Below are 19,293 nucleotides of genomic sequence, written 5' to 3' on the forward strand. Positions count from 1 at the left end.
CTTGGCTGATATGTATGAGCTGCGATGAGAATGCTAGAAACATCTGTGACATTTGTCATTGAATTAATACATATAGCAATGCCACATTCGTCACAATGTAAATGTCACAAAATCTGTCCTATCGTCATAATAAGTTGTCCAAATCAGGGTTCCTAGGATACAATTTGTGACAATTGGCGTATTAGGTGACAAGTTGACCAACCAATATGTGACAGTTACAGTCGTCATTAAATGATAGTAATATATGACAACAAAACAAAACCGTCACAAAAGGTCATCACATTTTGTGATGGTTTTTCATATTATCATCACAAGGTACAATTTGTTTTTGTTTTGATGAATTGTGTCATGTAATTGGTGGTGAAGCTAGAGAGAAATAGAGGAGGGGGTACAAGAGGAGTTCAAATTTTGGATCAAATTTCTAAAGGAATTCGTGATTTTTGGGTTTTTGCATAGGTGAACAAAAAATTTCAGGTAGAAATACCTTTTTATAAATGCTACTCCCTCCGTCCCAAATAAACGATATTTTGACATTTCTAGATTCATAGCTTCTACTATGAATGTAGACATAACATGTATCTAGATGCGTAGAAAAAGTTATGAATCTAGGAAAGCCAAAACATCTTATAATTTGGAATGGAGTACAATGTATATCGGAGTCCTATAACATGTGCCTGCGCCAATCTTTAATAATTTGTGAAAAGCGTCCAACCCTGTATTGTACGAGATCTAGGGATCAAATCTCACTCCACTAGATAGGATCTTGTGAAGTTTATGCACCATAAAAATGATTTATTTAATTTATCTGGAAACGACTAGGAAGGCTGGAATTTGAGAATTCTTGTGACTGTGGCTGCCATTTAAAAAAACTTGCTAAGCAGTGTTGCAATACCTTAGAGTGAGAATAATGAAGTGATAAAAATGTTTACCAAAATGAAGTTCACTATTAATATCGGTTACTGACCTTGTAGCATTGTTGGTATTATCTGGCTATGTTGTTTTCCTTTAATAAAAATGGTTCCCTCAATCAAAATGTGCTTAGTAGGCCACTTAAATGTAAAATCTAAGACATGTACTGATTCCTAATAATTTATATGGGCGTACCCAGTGCAGAGAGCTCCCGCTCTGTGCGGGGTTTGGGGAAGGGTGTTAGTGGCAAGCCTTACCCTCGCCTGTGCAATGCGAGGAGACCGCGACTCGAACCCGGGACCTTCCGGTCATAGGCGGTAAGACTCTACCGCTTGCACCAGGCCCCCAATCTATAAAATCATGTATTTTTTGTAATGATTGTCAAACTAGGAAATGATAAAATGAGTGCATTACAGGTAGGTAGAACTAATGTACTCAATCCCAACTTTCACCAATTCAGTATCGAATCTTCTCTGATTTCTTTATCGTGTATTTTGGAGTCGGGCGGCACCGAGTTCGGCGATGGGTGACTGACTGGCCACATTACCATGCTGTATTGTAGCTGAGGCGGTCATAGTTGCAGGCCTGGCCGCATGAGGATAGCGGATGCTGGAGGCATGTGAGGGAGGCACGGTGGCTAGTGGTTGGCGCCCATGCAGACAGTCCGCGAGACCGTCGCCGGGCTAGATGGGTGACTCCTGTATGCAAATGCAACGATGGGAGGAGATGAACGGAGGGGAAAGACACAGTAGCAGATGCCGGATGCGGATGGTCTTTGGGCTACGATGATTTCTCTCTCCAGTGAACAATTCAGTCACGGGGTTGCCTATCTCAATTGTGCTGTTCACTGGGCTGGGTGGTGCAGTATTTTGGGCTGTGGGGTTGGTGGTGGCGCATGAAGGGCTGAGAAATTGGGATAACAATTGAAAACGAAAATTCTGGGGGTGCAGTTCCACCCCACAAGCTGCTACTCAGCTTTGCCCCTGCATGTTATAATAATAATGCTAAGCCATGCCATTTTAGTTTTAAGACTTGCATTGGATACTGAATTGACCAATGATATTACTTTTTTCTTATATCCATGTTTTTACTTGTTATTGCCTTCTCCACGAGGACCAGTAATAAGTTTGGCAAAAAAGGAAAATAGAAACCCCAAGAGTTTTGACCTCACTTTTATTTTATCTATAATCTGGTTTCGATTTGTTAGAATATCTGTACAATTAGTGATTTTGTATTGATATTGTTCTGAACATGGTTGCAAATTCTTAGGCATCTACTTGTATTGGCGTAAAAGATGTGTATGCTGATCGCTTCCTCTTCTTTTATTTCAGAATTAATCCATGTTGGGCAAAAGCAGGCAGCCCTGCAGGCTTTACATGATCTCATTACCTCGAAAAGGTACAGGTCATGGCAGAAGCCTCTCGAAAAGATCATGATGAAGTATGTAGAACTCTGTGTAGACCTGAGGAAAGGTAGATATGCAAAAGATGGTCTTATTCAGTATAGGATTGTCTGCCAGCAAGTGAACGTGTCATCTTTGGAGGATGTCATAAAGCACTTCATGCAGCTTTCCAATGAGAGAGCTGAACAAGCTAAGAGTCAGGCAGAAGCCCTGGAAGATGCTCTGGATGTTGAAGATCTGGAAGCAGACAAGCGTCCCGAGGACCTCATGCTCAGTTTTGTTAGTGGGGAGAAAGGAAAGGACCGATCAGATAAAGAAGTTGTAACTCCATGGTTTAAGTTCCTCTGGGAAACATACAGGACTGTTCTAGAGATACTAAGGAACAATTCAAAGCTTGAAGCGTTATACGCTGTAAGCTATTCTCTTATGAGCATTCTATTGTTTGTTTCTGTTGAATTTACTTTGTATGTGGCGCATAGTTTTTCCAGGATATTGGTACAGCACATTACCATTTGCATAGTTTTTATTATTGAATTTACACCTTTTTTTTGCCTCTATCCATTTAACAACCACTCTATTCAGATGTATGTGGCCATTCAACCAATTTTTATCTGAATTCAGCCTTTTTGCTATTAAATGGTATCTAACCTCTCAAAACATATCTTGTGAACTCAATAGCTTAATGTACTGTCTGATATTTTGGTTAAATGGCTTGGCATTACTGACTTTCCTATGGGATCATGTACCTACCGTTTACTTGTATATTGATTTATTCCTTGTACGATTTGTGCTCCAGCAAATACTTATGAGTAGCTTTTGTGACTGATTAACTTCCTAATATGCAGATGACTGCTCATAGGGCATTTCAATTCTGCAAACAGTATAAGAGAACAACTGAATTCCGTAGGTTGTGTGAGATTATAAGAAATCATCTTGCTAATCTCAACAAATATCGTGATCAAAGAGATCGTCCTGATCTGACTGCACCTGAAAGTTTACAACTGTATCTTGATACACGTGTTGAGCAGCTTAAAGTTGCTACAGAGCTTTCCCTTTGGCAGGTTTGTTCCATAACTTCTGAATTTTAATCAATTCTTTATCCATATAAGTGCTACATTCCTTGAATTGTCACTGAACATACCATCTTGCAGGAAGCCTTCCGATCGGTGGAAGATATCCATGGTTTGATGAGCATGGTGAAGAAAATGCCAAAACCTTCTATCTTGGTGGTGTATTATGCAAAGTTGACTGAAATCTTCTGGATATCTGACAGCCACCTTTATCATGCGTATGCGTGGCTCAAGCTTTTCAACTTGCAAAAGAGCTACAATAAAAACTTGTCTCAGAAGGACCTACAATTAATAGCATCTTCCGTCTTACTTGCTGCACTATCTGTGGCACCTTATGACCAAAAATATGGTGCATCTCATCTTGAGACAGAGAATGAGAAGGAGCGTAGCATGCGGATGGCCAACCTTGTTAACTTCTCGCTTGATTCCAAGCGTGAAAATAGGGAAATGGTTTGTTCTCCAAACCGTGTGTGAATTAAATAGTATGTTCAGTAGCACTTTTCCACCCTGATCTATCGGCTTTCCCTTTTGCAGCCTTCAAGAGCATCTCTTCTATCTGAGTTGGTACATGCTTAATCATACTGTTATTCCTGCAGCTGTGTTATCTATTTTTTCGGATGTGGTCTCTGTCATCACATGCATTCCTATTTTGTTTATTATTATTATTATTATTATTATTTTGTTTTATCACTCTAGAAAGATGTCTTGCACAGGAAGAATTATTTTAATGCGTGTGATATTCTATTTACATTAAGGTCTTGTTTGGATACTCTCATATTAACCTCAATCCACATGTGTTGAGGTGGATTAGAGTGTAAATTAGTTTAAGTTCCACCCTAATCCACCTCAACACGAGTGGATTGAGATAGATACAAGGGTATCCAAACAAGGCCTAAATGGTTCAGCATGGCCATGAGACTTTCAAATAGCTTTCTTCTGAGGCACTGTGCTACTAGTGTTATTTTTATGTTATATAAGTAACTGCTTATTAGTAGCACTTAACATGATTCCACTTTTACCGTTGTCAGTGGATATATGAAATACGAAAACATTGTCATCTCTTACTGTCATAGATAGCTATCAATATCTATCTATTTTTATGGCTTGTAGGCCTCCAAAGGAGTCCTTTCATGTGCTTCCCAAGAAGTGCGAGATTTGTACAACCTTTTGGAACATGAATTTCTGCCTCTGGACCTTGCATCAAAAGTGCAGCCACTTCTTTCGAAGATTTCAAAGATTGGAGGGAAGCTTTCATCAGCTTCTTCTGTTCCAGAGGTTAAGCTATCTCAGTACATTTCAGCATTGGAGAAGCTGACAACATTGAGAGTGCTACAACAGGTCCAGATCATGACGTTTGTACATACCTTTATAATTGTTATATGTTGCAATAATGACTTTTAGTTTTTATGTAACATTTTTCAGGCCTCTTGTATTTTCCAGTCCATGAAGATTGATATGCTCTCAAGAATGATTCCTTTCTTTGACTTTTCTGTTGTGGAGAAGATTTCTGTTGATGCTGTGAAACGCAATTTTGTTGCTATAAAAGTTAATCATTTATCAGGAGCTGTTCATTTTGGTACTGTGGTATGTGGTCCTGACTCTGTCCATCAGCAGTTCTGATGTGTTCTAGCACTGAAATTATCTGTTCACAGTTTCCTCTTGGGTTGTAAGCTTTGTGTATAACTGTATGTCTGTCATACCGTTTTCTTTTCATGATCTAAATTGGCCCTCCATTATTTTATGTTCCTTGTTGTTTTATCTGCTATTGTGTTCCTTGGTGTTTTATCTGCCAGAAACGCAAGTGTGCAGTACCACATTGTTGAAGGTTTTGCACAGTGGGTTCACATTGTCACCTTGTTTGCGTACAGTACTCTTAATGTGTTTCCAGTGAATGTACATATGGTGAAAACACTTCTATTTTATTTTTAATATACTGATACTCATCACCCACTATATGTATTAGCATGTGCTCCACTGCTATACCCTTTTCTTTTGGAATACATGTAATAACCCTTTAGCTCCTCAAATTTTTCATATATGCTACAATTTAATTGGATTGTTGGATATGTCATATTTTTTGTGGTGCTGAATGCATTACTTCATGATGAGATTGAACACTAATGGTTATGACTGATTTCTCTTTGCAGGACATAGAATCTGATGGCTTAAGTGATCACCTTAGTGTTCTTGCTGATTCATTAAATAAAGCGAGGATTCATATTTGTCCACCAGTGAAAAAGCCGTCTAAACTCGGTGAAAGTCTCATTAGTTTGGCTGGAATAGTGGAGAATGAACATAAGAGGCTTCTTGCAAGAAAGTCCATCATTGAAAAACGCAAAGAAGAGCTTGAGCGTCAAATATTGGAGAAGGTATATTTTTTTATTACTCTTCAATGCTTGTTCGTTTGTGCTTGTCCTTTTTAATTAATTAATTGTTTATGGTTGCTCTCTTTTTCCAGGAAAAAGAAGAAGAAAAAAAGAGAATGAGCAGTCAAAAGAAAACCGCGGATGAGGAAAGGGTGAGGCTTCTCAATGAACAGAAGCAGAGGGAGCAGGACCGGATTCGTAGAGAGATAGAGGAAAAAAATAAAGCAGAAGCAAAAAAGTTGCTAGAAGACTTGAAGAAGGCAGGGAAAAAACATGTCGTTGTTGAAGGGGTAAGAAACAGTTATGGCCTTACAGCAACTAGCACTGCTTGCTATCTATGTTTGTGAAAACAATGGTCCATTATATGCTTTAAGTTTCTATACGGATTTTAGTGGAGGATAAGATGGCCAGTAGGAGATAGGTGATGTAGATGTAGACATAGACTTGACCAAGGTTTCGACTGGGAATATCTGGCTTGAACAAGGAGGCGAACTCCATGCCGGGCTCAGATCTTCTATTTCCTGCTTCATTTAAAATATGGATCTTGTACAAACATGTTGGCACATGTGTGCTCCTTCCCTTTTGTTATGTGTGAAACTTAAATTTCTGATATGGTTCATGGGATAATTGAATGTTATTTTGGCTATGGACTAAAATTCGATGGTACAAGAGTACGATATTACTAAATTTCATTTTGAATCATAAATAAAGTACTCCCTCTGTCCAAAAATAAGTGCACATCTTACATTTCGAGCAGTTCACCAGTCTCAAGTTTGACCAAATGTAAACAAAAAAATTCTAATATTTATGATACCAAATAAACATCATTAGATTAATCATGCCAATTTTCATAGTAAACCTATATGGATTACAAATGTTGATACTATTTTCTATAAATCTTTTCAAACTTGAAATTAGTTGATTCATCGAAATGCGAGATGTACACTTTTTGGGATGGATATCCATAGTACGTGTTTTAGTGGATATGAATTTGAATAATTTGGATGTACGGACATCCATTTCCATCCCTAGAGGGGCTACATACTAAGGCGTATGGTTGTACATGCTAAGGTGTATGGTTGTGCGTTTGGTAATGGTATTAAAGTTATATTTATTGATTTTCAGTTTTGCATTATCTTGCTGCATTTGTCTCTAAAGTTCTATGAGCTTGTTATCACTTGCTCTCTTTTAAATTGGATATTATCACTATATTTGATCCACATGTGTCATCCATCACCATCTGCCATTGTACTGAAGTAATGTTGACCACACTGCTAAAGGCCTAAAATCCTCTATTCTAGTGTTGGAACTTTAATTACCATTCTATCCTTTAATTTTAAACCTCTTCAATATATTCTTATAGATCTGAATGTTTGGTTGCAGGAGCTTACTAAGGAGGCCATCATGGAATTGGCACGGAATGAACAGTTGAAGGAGCGCCAGGAAATGGAGAAAAAACTGCAGAAGTTTGCAAAAACAATGGATTATCTGGAAAGGGCAAAAAGGCAGGAAGAGGCACCACTGATTGAGCAAGCTTTCCAAAAACGTCTCGATGAAGAGAAGATCCTTCACGAGCAAGAGCAGCTTGTCAGTTTTCTACTATTCTTTTATTTATTGTTTATGCAGTTCAGATAACTGTCAGCACTTAATTCATTTATTTCTGCTTGCAGCGGGAGATTGAACTCAGCAAGCAACACCATGTTGGCGACTTGCAAGAGAAAAATAGACTTTCTCGAATGTTGGAACACAAGGTTGTATGCTATTTATGTCTTTGTTATTAAGCCTCTACATCACAGGGCAGGTGGCTTCTGTTTGGTATATATTCAACTTGTGATGCTGTACACCCTATAACCTGTTTGAATATTATCCTTGTGTTAATAATTTTACCTAGCTAATAGAGTTAAAATAGGTCCGGTTGGCTACCCCCCTCCCCTGGTCAGCAAGTTTACTTGGTTAGCAATTATTGGTAGTCTTAGGCTTGCAAATCAAGGGTCTTTTCTTGGCTTGTAAGAGCATCTCCAACAGGTTACTTATCCTACATCCCCTAAAAGTCTATATAGGTGATCTCCTATTATTAGTGGTGTACCTTTTCCTTCTATCCCAACAGATTACCAGTACCTTTAAAGTGGATAGGAGAGAGAGAGTGGATCACCTACATTTTTTTAGAAAGCCACTAGCGTATAGCAGCCCAAATCAGCCTCCATTTTTGCTCACTCAAGAAAAGTGTAGCAGCAGCAACAAGCAGTTGTATATAGCACTACCGATCCTGACATAACCAAGATAAGATTGCTCAGAATCTAATGCTGGACAGTGGCCACTGTGTTACCTTTAATTGACATTTACAGAACTTGATGTTCAAATTTGAAATGCTTTTGTGTGTCTTAACTAACGAGATGCCAAACTAGCTATATTCTAATATCTTTGTTGAAGAGAGATAATAGCCGTACTGACTTTCTGTTTTGCTGTTGCAGAACGCTTTCCAGGAGAGAATTGTCCAACGTCGTGAAGCTGAGTTTGGTCGTCTAAAGAAAGAGAGAGATGAACGGATCAGTCAGTTGATATCATCAAGAAAGCGTGAAAGGGAGACGGTAAGGAAGTTGATGTATTATCTGAACCTGGAGGAACAGCGGATTGAAACGCTTCGTGAGGAAGAGGAAGCTAGAAAACGTGAAGGCAAGTGAATTTTGAACTGATTAGATTTACCATTTGTTTTTTTAGCAGAAGATTTACCATTTGTTGATTGTACTTGTTGGCACGCTTCTGCTTGGTTATTATTACCTTTGGTTACCTTTTGGAAGCAAATTTTTGATCATTAAATTATTGTCTTCTGTTATCCTGTATTGTAGTCAAAATGATCGTGGTGAATTGTTAAGTAAGAATGAGCAAAATGTTGCCTAATTTACCTGGAAAGTTGCCCACTAGCTATCTAGCCTTAGTTCATTTTGATCTTCTGCAAAACTGTTGAAATTGAATCATAATCTTGTAGTTCTTTTGACATAAAGTTTAAAAGTTACTTTGTAGGTATAAATTTACAATGTTAACATTCATACATCTTTAGTTTTGCGTGCATTGTTTTAACTTTTCCATTGTGTGAATGCTGTTAACATGATTTCATTGGTTTTGATATCTTGTTAATAATGGTCTGAATTTGGTAATCTTCGGTTTTGTTTTTCCCACCATGCACTACTGAAATTAGCTTTTGGTCATTATATGAAGAGGTCCCTATTCAAACTGATCCAACACTAACCTAGCATTGATTTCTGATACTTAAGCAGCAGATAGCATAAACTCTATTTGCTATGGTCGAACTGAATATGGTTCTGTTTCTATATCGTATTCCATATTTGGCCAAGTGGAACTTAAGGATTCAAATCCTAATTCATCCATATTATTGATTATATTGTTTACTCCTGCAGAGGAAGAGAGGAGGAAGAGAGAGGAGGCTGAAAGGAAAGCTAAGCTTGATGCTATTGCTGAAAAGCAGCGACTGAGAGAGATAGAGTTGGAGGAGAAGGCAAAAGCGAGCAGGGAGAAGCTCTTGAAGGGATCTGAGGCTGTGCGCGCTCCTGATTCTACACCTGTTGCACAGCCACCTCGAGAATCAGCAGCAGCGCCTGCTGCTGCGGCGGCTGCGGCTGCTCCCGCTCCTAATAAATATGTTCCCAAGTTTAAACTCCGTGGTGATAGCAGCAGCAGCTCTTCTGGCAGCCAGAGACCAACAGATGTGCGTCCACGCGATGAAGATCGTTGGGGTTCACGTGAAGAGCGCTCACGCCCAGATGGTCCTGCACGACAGGATGCACCCCCACCCCGCCAAGATGGCCCGCCTCCGTCTACTGATCGCTGGCGCCCTGGATCAAGATATTCCTCAAACTCTTCGTCCTCTTCATCAACCTGGGGGCGGCCACGGAACTGATCCTGTGTTACAGATATTTTTTTTTGCCATATGTCAATGTGGAGACCTCCGTGCACAATGTCTGCTAGTGATCTCGGGAAGAACGGTTACTTGAATTTGTTTTTATTTTGCTGACTGCACCTAAAATTTTGGAGCTAGTCTTTTAGGCTATGGCACCTTTCCAGTCACACACTCCATGCATATTGTGTCGCTATTTGTTAGTAATACTCAAATCTTATGATGTTTTTATTGGCTCGTACCTTTGTTCTATAACTTCTTAAGGGCGATGTCTGGCATAAGCTCAGTTGGATGAGCTCTGATCTTGCAATTGGGTCGTTGTACGGTTTGGCTGCCTAATTCTTTGAGTCGTTAATTATAGTATTACCAAAACTGGTGGCTCACTTTTCTAAGTAATGGGGAAGGCGACTGAAACAGGCTACTGAAATACTTTTGGTGTTGCCTGTAATTCTTTAGTCGTTAATGAATGATGATAGTATCTTGTACTGGTCACTTGTAAGATACGGAGAAGAAGACTGAAACAGGCTACTCAAAAACTTTTCGTGTTGCCCTGGTTGACTCATCTGAGTTTGTGGAACGAACGTCTCTTCACTCGTCAGCGTCTATTCTCTATTCAAATTCTGACAAATGGACGCGATGCCAATCTTACGTATGCTGTATTGTTTCCTAGGTTGCCAATAAAAGGGTTTGTACATTGACAGTTGAAATGAAACTTCCCCTAATGGTGGTGTCTACATGTTTGGTGTTGAAATGAAACTTGTGTCCTCTTGTTTGGTGTTGAAATGAAACTTGTCCCATTCGTGGTGTGAACAGTTTGGAAATCTTGAAACAGTGTATAAGTGCGTAGCTAGTTTCATCCTATCTCTTTCTATATCTAATATTAAAGAGTTAAAATTTCATTCTCTTTTTTTTCGTCCATAGCCCCTACAATGTAAAATCTTTCTAGTATTTCTTTACTTTCGACGTTGCACTCACACCGTATCTCGAATGTGGCTCGATCTCATGACCAATTATACGAGTTAGAACAATTCATGTCTAGCGATTATTGATATGGAGTCCGATTCAAACGTATTGGGTTACATCCTCCGTGCCTCGTATGAGACCGTGACTCATGAGCAAAGCTCATACGAATTAGAACAACTTAAATCTACCGATGATATAAAGTCCTATTCCTATACGTATTGGATTTCGTTATAACTTATAACGCACAAGCACATTTGCTAGATTATCCTAATAATGCCTCGGTAGGATGTCGACCCGTGTCTACAGCAGGAAGCCTCATTGTTCTCTATTTAGATTAGTGTTTGTTTGGATATCCATGTATTCACCTCAATTCATATGTGTTGGGGTGGCTTAGTATGGATTGAGGTGGAACAAGACCTTTAAGGGGTGTTTAGAACTGCTCCATGAACTCTCTCCCACAAACTCTATCGTGAAACACCTCCACAAAATGCCTGGAGTTACCTTTTTTTTTTTTCTGGAGCAGACTTGCATGAAGCTAAACCTGTTTAGCTAAAAAACATGGGGTGAAGCAATCCCAAACACCTTTTTAGAGAAGCATGTTATGATTCGACGAGGAGGTAGGATATGAATTAGGGACCTATTAGAGCGTGCCTGTGCACTTATTGCCTCTCAACCTTATCAAGCCCTGTTCGTTTCGTTGAAATTTGGCTTATGCTGATTTCTTAAAAAAATGACATGCCCAGTGTAGAGAGCTCCCGCTTCTGTGCGGGGTCTGGGAATGGGTGTCCGTGGCAAGTCTTACCCTTGCCTGTGCAATGCGAGGAAAACCGCGACTCGAACCCGGGACCTTCTGGTCACAGGCGGTAAGACTCTACCGCTTGCACCAGGTCCGTCCTTTATTTTGCTGATTTATTATGAGAGAAAAATACTATTCGTTCACTTGGGGGGAAAAAAAAATACTGTGCACCTTTCTCCGAACTCCCCTGCCGCCTTCGCCTGCCCCACTGGCTTTGGCGACGATCCTACCTCTACCGCTGCTGCCATTGCTCGCCGCCGCCGCTAATCACGATATCTTCTCAGTCTCCAGCTCGACTGCCCCTGCCTCCGGCAGTGCCCCGCCGACACTAAGCTGTCTTTTCACGAACACATTCAGCACATGCACAGTCTAGCAAACAGTAAAAATAAACTACATTGGTCAACTCAAATCCATCAATGGCACTTCGGAAGTTCGGATCATTCAATCGTTGTGCATCGATGTGTAGCACCTTCGATTCTGATCAGGATAAAGATGCGTCCTTTAGGCTTTAGTTACACGGAAACAAGTGATTGGCCAACAATGAGCGAACATGTGAAAAATGGAACACCGTTCCTTAGCAATATACAAACTGTACAACTGAACTGACATAAACCGACCTGATATAGTGAGGCCGTGTTTAGTTGCTCACCGATTCGGCGCCGCCTGATTTGCGCGAGTTACTGTAGATTTTCGTTTTTATTTGGTATTAATTATCCAAAAATTGACTAATTAGGCTCAAAACGTTCGTCTCGTAGAGTACAATCAAACTGTGCAATTAGTTTTTGATTTCGTCTACATTTAATACTCCATGCATATACCATAAGTTTAATGTGATGGGGAATCTTCTTTTTGCCTAGTATCAAAGTTTAGAATATGGGGGAACTAAACGTGGCCTGATATGCCATCCTCTGAAGATTTCTAAATCTACTGTCGGACCAACTGGTACAATGTCGGGTACTTGTTTTGTACTAATAGATTATTAAGACTCAATATAGTGTAACGGACTCGGAAGTCAAACACTTCTCAATTAAACATCCTGCATCCATTCCATATACCACCTTCCACTCAATTAATTCAAATTTTTGGACAATATACACCAAAATCTCAGCGCTGCAAAAGGCACACTCAGCACTCATATCTTAACCTATACTAACTGAAAATAATGCTACATCTATACCCCTTTTTTATTTCTCCAAAAAGGGCCTTTCTGAGTACATCAGCGCCTTACAGGGTATTAATGTCTCGGATGCTACAGGTGATCAAGGTCGGGGAAGAAAGGGATGAACCCTGTGGATCGGCTTGGATTCATTCTTAGGCTCTAGAGGGTTGATGGGACCTCTACAACCCATCGCCCATCATATTTTTTGAGTTGGTCGAAGATGCGGGGCTTGGGTAGGACCATGTCATTAGCCCGCTCGACCTGACCGTTAGTACGCGGGTGACCGACCGAGGCCCAATCGATCCTGATGCCATATCGATCACAGAAGTCCAGGAACTTCTTCCCGGTGAAGTTTGTTTCATGGTCGGTGATGATACAGTTAGGAACACCAAAACGATAGATGATGTCGAGGAAGAACTTGACCGCCTCTTCTGAGCGGATATTGGTGATGGGCTTCGCCTCTATCCACTTGGTGAACTTGTCCACTGCCACGAGTAGGTGAGTGAAGCCACCCGGGGCCTTTTTTAGGGGTCCAACCATGTTGAGGCCCTAGATCGTGAATGGCCAGGTGATAGGGATGGTCTCAAGTTCCTGCGCTGGCAGATGAGTCTGCCAAGCATAGAACTGGCATCCTTCACATCTGCGGACCACCTCCTCTGCATTCTCGCAGCGCAGTGGGCTAGTAAAAACCTTGGCGAAAGACTTTCCCTATGAGCGACCTCGGAGCCACATGATGTCCGTAGATTCTAGTGTGGATGTTGATGGGGAACCCTACGGCCCCCCATAGACCGTACTATAGGGAAGTGGGCCTTGGTAACAAGGTCCACAGCCCAATCGCCAACAAGAGCACGGAGCAAAGCAACGTGCAAGACCAAAACTCCAATTTGGACTATACAAGGAAAGGCGCCCGTAGCATAGCTTAGGACTCTGACCTTGTATCCGAGTAGAACACAAACAACTCCTCTCAGCACCTGGACTATAAAGGGCTGGTGAGGATATCCCTTGTAAAGAACGAAACACACCCAATATTCAAAGCAATATGACGCAAATAGGCTAACGCCGAACTGGACGTAAGGTTATTACTCGACCAAGTCGAGGGCCTGAACCAGTATAAATCGTGAGTCACTTTGCGTAACCGCCGAGTTCCACTATTTGCCGAAGCCCGAACAACTGTCCCGGGTACCCCTATGGCAGGCTATCGGTGGTAAAACATCGACAGCTAGGCGCGCCAGGTAGGGGCTTTCGACGAATTTTTTCTCGAGAGCTCGGCGGACCTCGACCTCAAGATGGCTTTTTCGGCGGGAACAACCTTCGTCTTCGGATCCTGGATCTGTGAGGCTGACGGTGACGGCAAGCTACGTACCCGTCTCTGAGAAGAAAAAGAACTCGACGATAAAGTTGAATATGAACTCGCCAAGAAGATGATGAAACTTTCAACTTCGGATCCAACTTGGAATGAAGAAGAAAGCGGATACAAAACTGACTCTGAGAAAGAGATACAACCCGACTCCAAGACAATCTTCACAGCAAAAGAGCGAAGCCTAATTGGCCTCGGAGACGCAACAACAATCATGAAGGAATACAACCCGTACGACTCCAAAAAGAACTCGGGAACGTATGAACTATACAACACGGCATCAATCTACCAGCACTTTACCCAAAACAAGATGAACTCAGCAAGAAAAATACTCCTAGAGGGAGCACAAGAAGGGATGATCATGACAATTACCCCACAAGACTGTGTGGTGCATTGGCCGGGTTCTTTCACCTCAAGCAAAGCCTAGACTAGCACGTACACTGAAGAACTACCTTATCAAGAGGGAAAAGAACTCGGATCTAGCTCAGAAACTACCGACAGCTCAACCAAACGAAGGATGAAGCACCGTACAAGAAGAGCTCAGAAGAAGTACACTATATACATGGTGGAGCAGTTAGAACAACCTTTGGAACCACCACAGATATCAGATATAAAATCTTCAGATGAATCAGAAGGCAACATCTCACCGGATGAGAAAAGCAACAGCAACAAAAATGATGAGCAAAGGCTAGCAAGACTAAAGAAGAATAAATTGAAAGCTGGAAGAAGGAATAGGGCTAAACAAAGGAAGCAAATCTAGAATAAGTACAAGGCGGAACTAACCGAATACAGCAGAAAGAAGGCAGAAAGAGAAGCCGCAAAAAGTACAAAAAGGGAAAGAATTGAAGAATTAACAAAGGAGTTGCACACCCTCACGAATAATAGAAAAACAAAGGAAGATCAGAAGAAAGAAGTCAGGGGATCAGAAAAACAACCCGACAAAGAAGTTCCACAGGAGCCACAAGGAGAGCAACCACCCAAAAAATCAAGTTTTCAAAGGCTAGGACTAGTAGAGAGTGCTAATGTTAATGGAAGGCTAGGAACATTACTCAAAGCAACAAGAAAGAGGCAAACCAGAATTGAGCCAACACTACCAAGAAATATCAAGAAGATTTGACAAAGAAGATGACTACGGAGAGTCTGAGTTAAAAGAAGACAGGTCTTATTACAGAAGGGCAAGATCGCCAGACTACGGAAGAATGGAACCATATGACAGATTCCCTTGTTTCATAGGAAGACTACAAACATTGAAGCTACCACACAAATTTAAACTAGCAAATCATTCCAAGTACGATGGCAAAGTAGAACCAAGACAATGGCTAAGAGTTTATTCCCAATCTATTGAGTTAGCCGGAGGAGATGACGACATCAAGGCTCTATTTTTCCCAATGGCCCTCGAAGCAATGCCACTACAATGGTTTGACAAATTGAGGCCAAGATCAATCAGATATTGGGAAGACTTGCAAGAAGCTTTCTGCAACAACTTTGCAGGCATTATTACCCATCCAATGACCGTAGCTGAGTTGAAAGGAGTAAGGCAAAGGAGAGGAGAAAGTCTAAGGGAATACTATAGAAGATTCGGAGAATTCAGGGCTCAAGTCCACGACATTACCAACAGAGAAGTGATAGAAGCCTTTGCGGAAGGAATCTTAGCAAACTGGCAATACAAAGACTATTTCAATGAGAACCCAAGAACAAACGAAGATTTCAAGATGGTTGTTGAAAAGCTGATTTCATCAGAAGAAAGAACCCGGCATCAGTTTGCTAGGGACAACCTAGAAAATAGAAGACCTGATTACAGACAGCAAGACAAAAGGCCGAGGCAGGACAACTATGGTGGCAACCACTAGACAACAAGAGAAGATACAATGATAGTAGCAACTGGTGGCAATTACTAATGGCAACTACAACAATAACAACAACAGTAACAACAGCAGGGTACAACAGTAATAGCAACTATCAGAGCAACAACTACCGAGGAAGAGCACCGGAAAACATAGAGAACATGCCATGTCACATACACCCAGAAACTAGACACAAGTTAGTTGAATGCAGCACTTTTCAGCGGCAATTCATGAAGAGAGAAAACATGAATCAAAATAACTCAGAGCAAAAGCAAGAAGAATCCAAGGAGGAAAAGAAAGTTGAAGGGGATTATCAAGAACCCCAACGCCAATTAGCAGTAATATTCTCAGGTGTTCCTAACACACGAAGTAAAAGGCAAGAGAAATTAGCTCACAGAGCCATCATGGCAGCTGAACCAGCCACCCCAAGGTATCTAGATTGGTCAGAGTACCCCATCCACTTCACAAGAGAAGACCAATGGACCCATGTAGCAAACGTAGGATGCTACCCACTGGTACTAGGTCCAACTATCGTAGGAGTGGCAGTAACTAAAGTACTCATCGACGGAGGAGCCAGGCTCAACATAATTTTCGCAGATACTCTCAGAAGGATGAATCTGGATTGTGAAGGACTAATGACACCAACAAGCACACCATTCTATGGAATAGTACCTAACAGAGCAGCTATGCCACTTGGATAGATAACCCTACCAGTCACCTTTGGCATACCAGACAAATACCAGACGGAATTCATCAAATTCGAAGTTGCAGACTTTGAATCATGCTACCACGCAATACTTGGGAGACCAGCTTTAACAAAATACATGGCAGTGCCACACTATCCATACCTACTACTCAAAATGCCAACAACAAAGGGCGTATTATCATTGAAAGGAGATCTAAGGAAAGCACATGATTACGATGTACAAGCAGTACAAATATCTGAAAGATTACAAGACATAAAGGAAGGAAAGGAGATTGCAATACTAGCCAACGAAATGAACCTGGATGAGATTCAAATACCGGCTAAGAAGCCAAGCAACTTTGCACCACCAAAAGAAGCTGCTACCAAGACTATTGACTTGTTGACTGGTGACCCAGAGAAGATGCCAATCATCAGTGCAAATCTCGATCCCAAATAGGAACTCGCGCTCACCAACTTTCTTCGGGACAACAAAGATATCTTCGCTTGGAAGCCGTCCGACATGCTAGGGGTCCCAAGAAAGTTGGCTGAGCACATAATTGATGTGACCAAAGGGTCCAAACCCATTAAGCAGAAGCTACGAAGATTTGCTCCAGACAGAAAAGCAGCAATCAAAAAAGAGATCACCAAGCTCATGGCAGCGAGATTTATTAGAGAAATAATCAACCCGAATTGGCTTGCCAACCCAGTGGTAGTTGAGAAGAAGAATTCAAAAGAATGGCGCATGTGCATTGACTACATAGACCTCAACAAACATTGCTCAAAAGATCCATATGTTCCTCCAAGGATTGATCAAATCATCGACTCAACAGCAGGATCAACTCTATTATCCTTTCTGGATTGCTATTCAGGCTATCATCAAATATCTCTAAGAGAAGAAGACCAAAGCAAGACATCGTTCATTACACCATTTGGGGCATATTGCTACAAATCAATGCCTTTTGGGCTAAAGAATGCAGGAGCAACATATCAAAGAGCAATTCAAACTTGTTTGGGGAATCAAGTCAGAAGGAACGCAGAAGCATACATTGATGATATGGTAATCAAGACAAAAGACCTCGAGGAGACTTTCAAGAATCTAAAAGTATGGTAGTGGAAGCTAAACCCCACAAAGTGTGTTTTTGGGGTCCCATCAGGATAGCTACTCAGATTTCTAGTCAGCAACCAAGGAATTGAAGCAAGTACAAAGCAGGTTAAAGCCATCATGGATATGAAACCTCCAATGAAAGTTAAAGACATACAGAAGCTTACAGGATGCATGGCAGCACTCAATAGATTCATCTCCTGACTAGGAGAAAAAGGGCTACCTTTTTTCAAATTATTGAAAAAGGTAGGAAATTTTGAATGGACAGAAGAGGCAGAAGAAGCATTCCAAAAGTTAAAAGAATACCTGGCATCATCACTAGTAATGACACCACCAAAAGGCAAAGAGGACATGATGCTATACATTACAGCAACCAAGAACGTTGTCAGTACAGCAATTGTGGTTGAGAGAGAAGAACCCGAACACGCTTACAAAGTGTAGAAACCAGTCTATTACATAAGCGAAGTACTAACAAAATCAAAAGTGAGATACCCACACGTGCAAAAACTACTTTATGCAGTGTTGATATCATCAAGAAAGCTGAGACATTATTTCCATGAACACAAGATTACTAGTAGTAACCAATTTTCCACTTCAAGACATTCTACGCAACAAAGATGCAATAGGTCGGATATCAAAATGGGCTAGTAGAACTCGGTGCTCTCAACCTAGACTTCAAACCAAGAACAACAATCAAATCTCAAGCATTATCTGACTTCATTGCTGAATGGACAGAAATCAGTCAAAAAGAACCCGAACTAATATTTGATCATTGGAAAATGTATTTTGACGGTTCCCTAAAGTTAGGAGGAGTTGAAGTAGGAGTGCTATTCATATCACCAGAAGGAAGATAGTTAAAGTATGTTCTACAAATACTTTGGCAGGCAACTAACAATGAAGCATAATATGAAGCATTAATACATGGTCTAAGAGTTGCAAGCTCACTTGGGATTAAAAGGCTACTTGTCTATGGTGATTCAGCTATAGTAATCAATCAAGTCAACAAGGATTGGGATTGTACAAAAGACAATATGGATGCATACTGTGCAGAAGTCAGAAAATCAGAGAAAAATTTCCAAGGGCTCGAAATCCATCATGTACTAAGGGATTCCAACGTTGCAGCAGATGTGCTAGCCAAACTGGGATCAGATAGAGCAAAAGTACCGCCTGGTATATTTGTAGAAGAACTCACAGCACCATCTATCAAACAACCCAGGGGCACAAAAAAGGAGAAGGAGACAACAGATCCAATGAAAATAGATCAAGCAGAAGAACTAGACCAATCAAGATAGATGATGGTCATACAAAATGATTGGAGACAAACATACATTGATTTTATCAAAGAGAAGAAACTACCCGAAGACAAAGCAGAAGCAACCCGGGTTATACGAAGTGGCAAAAACTATGTTCTGGTGGGAGACAAACTATATAAAAGAGCAGCATCGTCTGGAGTACTGCTTAAATGTGTTCCAATAGATAAAGGAAAGGAAATCTTGGATGAAATCCACTCAGGATGTTGTGGAAATCATGCAGCCTCTAGGACACTAGTCGGTAAAGCATTTAGAACCAGGGTTCTATTGGCCAACATCACTCAAAGATGCAGAAGAACTCATCAAAACATGCAAGAATTGCCAAATGTTTGCCAGACAATCACATGTGCCCGCTCATAATTTAATATGCATACCACCAGCTTGGCCGTTCTCATGCTAGGGGCTAGATCAAGTCGG

At 40.9% G+C, this 19,293-nt stretch overlaps 1 protein-coding gene across 2 annotated transcripts; it reads left to right on the top strand.

The window, feature by feature from the left end:
* Positions 1 to 1,484: 1,484 nt before the first annotated feature.
* On the top strand, positions 1,485 to 10,196 carry LOC136449458 (eukaryotic translation initiation factor 3 subunit A-like). Of its 2 annotated transcripts, XM_066449495.1 has the most exons (13): positions 1,485 to 1,680; positions 2,241 to 2,722; positions 3,157 to 3,372; positions 3,463 to 3,831; positions 3,916 to 3,945; positions 4,492 to 4,719; positions 4,804 to 4,965; positions 5,529 to 5,750; positions 5,840 to 6,037; positions 7,131 to 7,334; positions 7,418 to 7,498; positions 8,219 to 8,420; positions 9,164 to 10,196. In XM_066449495.1, the coding sequence occupies exons 1-13, from the start codon at positions 1,665 to 1,667 to the stop codon at positions 9,661 to 9,663; spliced, it is 2,910 nt and encodes a 969-aa protein (XP_066305592.1). In that variant the 5' UTR covers positions 1,485 to 1,664; the 3' UTR covers positions 9,664 to 10,196. The 2 variants fall into 2 exon arrangements, with proteins under 2 accessions (XP_066305592.1, XP_066305591.1); XM_066449494.1 differs by having other exon boundaries at positions 1,485 to 2,722.
* Positions 10,197 to 19,293: the final 9,097 nt, after the last annotated feature.

Source organism: Miscanthus floridulus, chromosome 5 (genome assembly GCF_019320115.1).
Source record: "Miscanthus floridulus cultivar M001 chromosome 5, ASM1932011v1, whole genome shotgun sequence".
In the NCBI taxonomy this organism is placed as follows: domain Eukaryota; kingdom Viridiplantae; phylum Streptophyta; class Magnoliopsida; order Poales; family Poaceae; genus Miscanthus; species Miscanthus floridulus.